Here is a 9,100-nt window from a genome sequence, read left to right on the forward strand (position 1 = left end):
CCTCGTCACAGATCATACACAGGATATTGTCCTGTAGGATATAATTCTGCTGCTTATACTTTAGGTATTCCTTTTTCCTTCGGATTTCCGTTTAACGCAATGATGATTTTTTCTATTTGCGGATCTTTTCTTTGTTCCGTCTGTAATAGTTCAGCACTCCAGCCCAGATCTTCCTGTTCAGATATAGTTTTAACAACGGGCGTGGAGGTTGAGATATCTATTAATTCAGCTAATGGCTCGGTACAAGATGAAGAGGGGTTGCGTGATAATGCGTCAGCAATGATATTTGCTTTCCCAGGTAAATACCCGATCCTCGCGCCAAAGTCCTGAATGATCATGTTGCCACCGAGTTCGCTTGGGGCTGTGACTAAAGCCTTTAAAGAAGTCGGTTAGGGGCTTATGATCAGTGAGAACCTTGACGGGATAACCGTATATTATGAATTTAAAATGCACGAGTGAATTAACAATAGCGAGCCCTTCCTTGTCTATTACTGCATATTTACTTTCGGAAGGTCTCAGTTTACGTGAATAAAAAGCTATAGGGAAAAACTGTTTATCATATTGTTGAAAGCAATACCCCACCTACTCCTAGGTCTGAGGCGTCTGTTGCTATGAAAAATTCCTTACCGAAGTCAGGAAATTTCAAGATAGGAGAACTACACAGTTCATCTTTCAATTTATCGAACGCCTGTTGATGAATTTCAGACCATACGAAATCTACGCCCTTTTTTATAAGATCGGTTAGGGGAGCGGCTATGATTGAGTAGTTGCGTATGAAGCGGCGATAGTAGCTGCTACATCCTAAAAATTGCTGTATTCCCTTGACGTTAGTAGGTATCGGAAAGTTACGGATAGCCGACACCTTATCATGGACGACTTTAAGACCTTCACTAGAAACCGTGAAACCTAGATAGACTAGTTCTGTTTTAAAAAATTCACACTTACTTATCTTTACCCTTAAATTATGCTGCTTAATCTTTGTAGCACTAACTCCAATTTACGTAAATGTTCTTCTAATGTGTTGGAAAAGATTACTAGGTCGTCCATGTAGGCATGTAGGATATCTCCCAACAAGTCTCCAAACACGATGTTTATCATACGGGTAAAAGTTATAGGAGCACAACGTAAACCAAAAGGCATACGCAAAAATTCATAATGTCCCCTGGCTGTGCTGAAGGCAGTGTATGGGATACTCTCTTGTTCCAACGGAATCTGATGAAATCCTTTTAGTAAGTCTAGGCTTTTGTGAAATATTATTCTGGCCTAGTAAGGATAGGATATCATCGGTACATGGTACTGGGAATCTGTCAGGGATTGTTTCTTCATTTAAACGACGAAAATCTACGCATATCCGCCAAGTCGATCTTTTTCGGTACTACTATTAACGGAAAATTATAAGGGCTATTTGATTTCCTAATGACTCCTTCTTTTAACATTTTACCTACTTCCTCTGTTATCTCATTCTGAAATTTCATAGGAAGTCTGTACGAAGGTACATAGATTACTTTCTGTTTGTCCTTGAGCCTTATTTGATGCTCGATGACATCCGTTTTTCCTAAGGTTCCATCCGTGGTGGAAAAAACATCATGATATTTAGTTAAAAGATTCAAAAAATTTCTGCTGAATTTCTTCTTCTTGAATGTCCTTATTGATTTTTGTTCTTTATAGATTGCAAAAGGGGTTCTCCGCAACTGATTGAGCGTGGTTTACTCAGCTACGGTAAGAATGCGATGTTTATAGACTTCGGCATCCAAGATATGTTGATTTTTGTGGATTACTAAAGTGTATTCAAATGATTACAGACTTCGATGTTACATTGTTGTTGTGAGCCGACGGTATAATGGCTTGTGTGACGGATAATCCGTGTGTTTTTCAGAGTTTCGGAAAGGATTAATGTTTCAGATCCTGGCAAGGTTCTCTTTACACGCACTAATATATTGAAGTTACGTTAGGCTCTAGAGTTTGCGTGCAAGCTGATATTACGGGTGAGCGAGAGTTCTGTTGGGTTGCCTGTATTATTTCTTGGTTCATGAGACAGGTGATTGGTTCCGTAATGTAAGTGACAATTCTGTCTGTCTCTTTATTATACTAAAACTGATTTTAGGGTATTAGAAGACCTATAGAATTTCCCTTTGATATCACGCCGTGTTTTGCAGGTGCTAAGATAATATTTTGAGTGCCCATAGACGGGTATCCGATAATTACTGCGGGATACATATTAATGTTTTTTACAACGACAAAGGTATCAGCAAACGTGCGCTTACCGACCTTGTACTGTACATGAGTTACGCCCACAACATTTAATTCATTATTCCCAATGCCTGAGAGCCTTATTCCGGACTTTTCTATAGGGAAATTTGAAAAGAGTAAATGATGAGTTCTTAAATCCATGATGTTACGTGGACTACCAGAATCAAAGAACAAAGTGAATGACTTATGGTCCAAATTTACTGCATGTAAGGTTGGTCGCAACTCGTCTTGGCTAATAATTGCATGAATTTGTTGCAAATCTACGGGAACCTGCACAGATTTTTTTGATTCGGCCGTGTGTTTCATAGGAAAAATCAATTGTCTCACAATGATCTGATAAATGATTAAACTGATTATTTGATACAAAAGATGTTGATATTGATGACCAACATCGCCCTCTCCCCCCTTGGAGTGAACTACGTGGTATTGGTTTTGTTTATCACACCCTGAAAATTTTCGCACTTGGGGGGGGGGGGGGGGGGGGCCACCCTTGCGAGGTTCTGGCTAGACGGCCCAGGAACAGAGGTACCTGAAGCACGATTTGTTTGTTTCTGCTGTTGTACAGAATTTCCGTTTGGTTGTTTCTTCTTATAGTACTGAGGACCCTTCTTTTTATTTGCACTGGCAACTGGTTGCGTGTTTGTAGCATTCTGCTGTTGATTCCTCGAGTAGCAACGGTTATATGAATGAGTTGAATATTGTGTATTGAACAAAAACGCGTCCGACAGTCTGAAATCATGTGACCTGGTCGTTTACAGTTATAACAAACCATCCTGCAACCTGATTATTATTATGTACCACATTTACTTGTTGTGGCTTGTTCTCATTTTTTGCAAAAACTTGAATGAGCGAAGGATCTAGGCCGGTACATTTAGACATGTGTTTTTTGATTTGTTTATACACTCTAATTCCGTACTGTCGGGCTGCAAATTTTTTATCAAAACACCTACTAACGCTTCAGGCAACATTGCAGTGATAGAGTCAGGTAGATCAAACGGATAAAATCTTTCACTTTGATTTTATCACCCCGAAACCCACCCGGAGTTACTTAAACTATCCTGATATTCATTTAGCCTGTCGGCAATTAGCGCCGCCCGCTCGACAACATTGAGCCGAGTCATGGAGGCTTGGTTAAGGATATTTCTCAATGCCAATACTACATCTAAAGCCTCTTCACCTCCATACACGGCACGTAATCTAATTTTGAACTCGTCCCATGTAAGCGCCTCTTGGAAAGAAACCCCCCTTAGCATACGCACTTGCGTCAACCTTTTACAAAGTCAATGAAGCTCTTGGCCTCCTGTAATTGTACTGCTGGTCTGTGATGCTTTTTGCATTTAATGAGCGTCTACAGATGAAATCCATGCCTCAACATTTTGAGGCAGGAACCCATTGACCCGACCTTGAAAAGGGACAATCGCTGACCTCGCGGTAACGAGAGTCACCACATTGGGGTTGCCAGTCGGAGTAGTTGCCATTTCGACTTTCACTTTTTTCTTATCACTTCTATTCCTTGCAATCCTATCAAAATATCTATAAGAGTACACTCGACCACTACGTAAACGCATAAGCAATGTTACTGTAGTGTGTTTTTATAATAATAGTAAAAAATCCCCCCAAAAGATACAAAAATACAGATAATATGATAAAATATTATACGGAGAATTCCTGCAAGAAACGGTTAATGACAACGAGAAGAGAAAGAAAAAAAATTAATCTGCGGGCGAGAACTCGTAGTTGAAGATTGATTCTGTAATGAAGGAAGATTAATATGGCGAACAACTCACAGAATACTGGATGATCGACTCTTGATGAACAACACTTCACTGAGGAAAAGACCTGAATAGATAAAAAATGGTACTTAGCTCCAGATTATATTGCGAAGGATTGTTGACATGGGATGACGTCTCAGTTCCTGTCGAAGTCTCCGCGTCGGAAGTCGTATGACGTCACGGTCTTCTCTCGGTGCACGATGCGTGGGGAAGTCCCAAGATTGATGACGTCACAGCCTCCGTCCTTGCACTACTGCGTCTAGCTGTACACTCTGCGTCCTTGGCTCGTGATCGGGTGATGTTCCCTGTGTTTTGTTTTCTTCTTTCCGCCGTTGATGTTCGATGCTGCTCACGTCCGGTGTAGATTCTCGAAGATACGTGACAACAGTTGCTCAAACGTCGGTGTTAAATGCTTGTATTCCTCTCGATGAAGGACATAGTTGCGTCTTCATAAACTGTTGCGTTGATTGAAGATCCCGTTTCCTCTGTTTAGTTTGAGCTGAAGGTGGAAGTTAGTTCTTGTAGACCTTCGGTCGGCTGTTATGGGTCTTGTTAATTATGTTCTTCGTTATACGCTGCCACCACATCTAAGTCTTATCGCTTGGCGATAGACTTTTTGTGTTCTCCTTACGACTGTCATTCGTAAGTATTTTTGTTTGGTTCCTCTCATCTCCCTTGGATATCTTTAGTAGAGTGGTTCTTTCTTGACTAAAGGAGATGATTCAAACAGGCAAGTTGAACAAGATAACAACTTATTCTGTACTCCATACTAGGAGATGCAGCTCGGTCGGAAGACCGATAGTTTGATGGTTGGCGTGGAACTGCCATTCTAAAGCATCGCGTCGATAGCGGAACATTAGCTATCTCAGCAATTCATATAAAAACATACGTAGTCCGCCGGCTCGGAAGTTACAATGTTTCCGGCGTAGGTTAACAGGTCAACCGCTTCCCATGGAAGTTGTTGTGCAAAGTTATCATAAACATAAAATGTTGACAAAGCTTTGAGCTAGATCAGGCTACTGCAGACAGCGCATAGCGTAATCTAGGTCTGCTTTGGTCACGTAGGACCCTCCTAATGCCCATGACCTCAGGTCATGGGTTTTTTTATATTTACAGATCTTGTAAACTTAATAAATGTATCTATACATATATAATATATATATATATATATATATATATATATATATATACGTATATATATATAAATATATATATACCATTTACCCTATTCCCTTATTGTGTGTGTGTGTGTGTGTGTGTGTGTGTGTGTGTGTAGCAACCGAGCATTGAACGAAAGGCTTTTAGGGGGTCCCAACGCTCCCATACGGCACCCCTCCCCCCAAATAAAAACCCAGTCCACCAGCCAGCCCCACCGATGGGCCCGGAAGACAGCAACACCCCGGAACAAGACGCAGCAGCATCAACAAACAGCCAGTCGAAACTCAGCCCACTACTCCACCCTCTGACTGTAACCTGCATGTCCTTGTATCTTATTTTACCTTGTAACTTATTTCATTTTTCAGAGGAAATGAAACTAACAGAACAAGAATATCTTCTATTTGACCTTAATCAAATTATGAAATGTTTTCCAAGATGCATACAGATGACTATGATGAAAGCCGTAAAGCCGCAGACAGTTACTACACGTATCAGTTCTACTGCCCCTACAAAATGGGTCCTCCCTACTCTTCGTAGTAGCCATGATTCCCATGCCAAAAGTACTACAGAAGATGGATGCCGGGTACCAACTCAAGAAAAGAGGCAACAGAATCAACCATCTGATGTTCATGGACGACATCAAGCTGTATGGTAAGAGCATCAAGGAAATAGATACCCTGTAAGGATTGTATCTGGAGACATCAGGATGGAGTTTGGAACAGAAAAATGCGCCTTAGTCAACATACAAAAAGGCAAAGTAACGAGAACTGAAGGGATAAAGCTACCAGATGGGAGCAACATCAAACACATAGATGAGACGGGATACAAATACCTGGGAATAATGGAAGGAGGGGATATAAAACATCAAGAGATGAAGGACACGATCAGGAAAGAATATATGCAGAGACTCAAGGCGATACTCAAGTCAAAACTCAACGGCCGGAACTAAATAGATAAAAGCCATAAACACATGGGCAGTTGCCAGTCGAATCATCTTACAGCGCCAGGAAATAGTGGCAATGGACGAAGGCAGACTCCGCAGCATAGATCAGAAAACCAGGAAACATATGACAATACACAAAGCACTACACCCAAGAGCAAATACGGACAGACTATACATAACACGAAAGGAAGGAGGGAGAGGACTACTAAGTATAGAGGACTGCGTCAACATCGAGAAACAGAGCACTGGGGCAATATCTGAAAACCAGTGAAGACGAGTGGCTAAAGATTGCATGGAAGAAGGACTAATAAAAGTAGACGAAGACCCAGAAATATACAGAGACAGGAGAATGACAGACAGAAACAGAGGACTGCACAAACAAACCAATGCACGGGACAATACATGAGACAGACTAAAGAACTAGCCAGCGATGACACATGGCAATGGCTACAGAGGGGAGAGCTAAAGAAGGAAACTGAAGGAATGATAACAGCGGCACAAGATCAGGCCCTAAGAACCAGATATGTTCAAAGAACGATAGACGGAAATAACATCTCTCCCATATGTAGGAAGTGCAATACGAAAAATGAAACCATAAACCACATAGCAAGCGAATGCCCGGCACTTGCACAGAACCAGTACAAAAAGAGGCATGATTCAGTGGCAAAAGCCCTCCACTGGAGCCTGTGCAAGAAACATCAGCTACCTTGCAGTAATAAGTGGTACGAGCACCAACCTGAGGGAGTGATAGAAAACGATCAGGCAAAGATCCTGTGGGTACTGGTATCAGAACGGATAGGATGATACGTGCAAACAGACCAGACGTGACGTTGATTGACAAAGTCAAGAAGAAAGTATCACTCATTGATGTCGCAATACCATGGGACACCAGAGTTGAAGAGAAAGAGAGTGGGAAAAAATGGATAGTATCAAGATCTGAAAATATGCCAGTGGAAATCGTACCCATAATCATAGGAGCACTAGGTACGATCCCAAGATCCCTGAAAAGGAATCTAGAAAAACTATAGGTTGAAGTAGCTCCGGGCCTCATGCAGAAGAGTGTGATCCTAGAAACGGCACACATAGTAAGAAAAGTGATGGACTCCTAAGGAGGCAGGATGCAACCCGGAACCCCACACTATAAATACCACCCAGTCGAATTGGAGGACTGTGATAGAGCAAAAAAAAAAAAAAATAATAATGATAATAATAATAATAATAAATAATTTCTGGAAAATGTGTTACTTTAACTACAAATTATATTAAGCTTATAAAGCTATGTTACAAGCATAATGGTTGCTCTCATGATATGAGACGTTTAAGATATTTTTGACAGTACTAATGTATAGCCAACATCAAAGCGTTTATTCAAATAAAGGTCGCAGAATAAGAACCACACTTCGTAGCCATATATTAGCAGGCAGGATTGTTTAAAACAGAAATATCTTTACTTATTTATCTGCAAAATAAAATTTCCTCAACGCCATTTTGAGTTGATTTATATAGATTTTTGGCTTTATGCCAAGCACTGGGGCAACTAATGCCATTCAGCGCTGAAACAGAAATTGACAGTAAAAGGTTTGAAAGGTGTTAGGAGAGGGAAGACAGTAAGATGGAAGAAAGAGAACATGAACGGAGGTACAGTAAAAGGAATGAAAGTAGTTGCAGCTAGGGGCCGAAGGGAGGCTACAAAGAACCTTAAGTAATGCCTACAATGCACCGAATGAGGTGCACTGACGGCACTACACCCCCGCCCCCCTACGGGGCAACACCATTTTGAACTCGGCATAAAATTGACTTCTTGTCCGGATTGTCATTATAATTCAAATTGCACGTTATAATTTTACGTATTCAATCTCGGCAACACCAATTCTAAAAGGTTCAAAATATTTTCACTTTCGTTCAGGTTTATATTCGAAACCATGCACTTTGTCTTGGCTTGGTTAAAATTTAATTCTATATTCCTCAAGAACTACATCATTCAATATTTGTAGACCAATTGCTAAGGAGACCAGCGACACATCATCTTCAGCATATACAATATTCGAACTCAAAATACCCTAATCGGCAACCAACCCTCATTTCAGAAATATTCCTTAGGGGCGTTTCAATATATATTCCAAACAAGAGACAGTGTCTAATATGTCGCCTAAGTAAAATACAGCAACTCTTCTATAATAACCACTTCGCCTTCCCTATTAGTGCGAAGAGAGAGAGAGAGAGAGAGAGAGAGAGAGGAGAGAGAGAGAGAGGAGAGAGATTGGATCGATAATTCTCTACCTCCTCCCTCCACCACTGATTACCCATCTATCATCCTCTCCTCCTCCTATTCCTTCTCTCACCTCACTCGTTAGATGATTAGCGTCTTAAGTGGTGACAATAATTACACATCGCAGGGTAACTTCCCCCACCTAACCCCCCTTCCCCAAACCCAACTCCCAACCTGGAGAGGTCTTCCACAAGGATCCTGACATCCTCATTCCCCCTTCTAACCATAATATTGATCCTGTGACATTTTCTTCTCTCTCTCTCTCTCTCTCTCTCTCTCTCTCTCTCTCTCTCTCTCTCTCTCTTAAAACTTCTTCCAGCCAGCCATTTTACCAACTTGTCATTACATCAATAGCGCCGTAGGTAAACCTAAAGCTATAGCATGATAACTTATCTTTTTTGAAAATGAGTGGTTAAAATAATTTCTAGTCGCCTGTTGGGTTGTTCAAAGTCTCTACTACGGTAGTTTAATTCTTTCTTTGGCGTCCTTTTGGGATTAAAAAGGACAACCATTTCAAACTTTAAACATCAAATATGCGACCAAAAACACACCAAAACGGAGGCTGAAAAGCTAAGTGAATCAAAGGAATAAATAGGTCAGTGAAGAGCCTTTGGGTAGCCGGTTGCAATACCAATTACGGCAAGGGAGACTATATTGCAAAGACAGCGGCTATAAGAATGCTTTGCCTATATTCAGAGTATTTGTACA

At 40.9% G+C, this 9,100-nt stretch overlaps 2 protein-coding genes across 3 annotated transcripts in view; one reads left to right on the forward strand and one right to left on the reverse strand.

Moving 5' to 3' along the window:
• Window positions 1–9,100, reverse strand: part of LOC135195010 (beta-alanyl-bioamine nonribosomal peptide synthetase ebony-like) — a 224,106-nt gene that overhangs the window by 18,567 nt on the left and 196,439 nt on the right. The gene's annotated exons all lie outside the window — the stretch shown is intronic.
• The window catches only part of LOC135226929 (beta-alanyl-bioamine nonribosomal peptide synthetase ebony-like), a 34,146-nt gene continuing 27,438 nt past the window's right edge, over window positions 2,393–9,100 (forward strand). The window contains exon 1 of the mRNA XM_064266610.1: window positions 2,393–2,461. Coding sequence (XP_064122680.1) covers window positions 2,393–2,461 — 69 coding nt within the window. The remainder of the gene's footprint in view (window positions 2,462–9,100) is intronic.

This window comes from Macrobrachium nipponense, chromosome 15, assembly GCF_015104395.2.
Source record: "Macrobrachium nipponense isolate FS-2020 chromosome 15, ASM1510439v2, whole genome shotgun sequence".
In the NCBI taxonomy this organism is placed as follows: Eukaryota; Metazoa; Arthropoda; class Malacostraca; order Decapoda; family Palaemonidae; genus Macrobrachium; species Macrobrachium nipponense.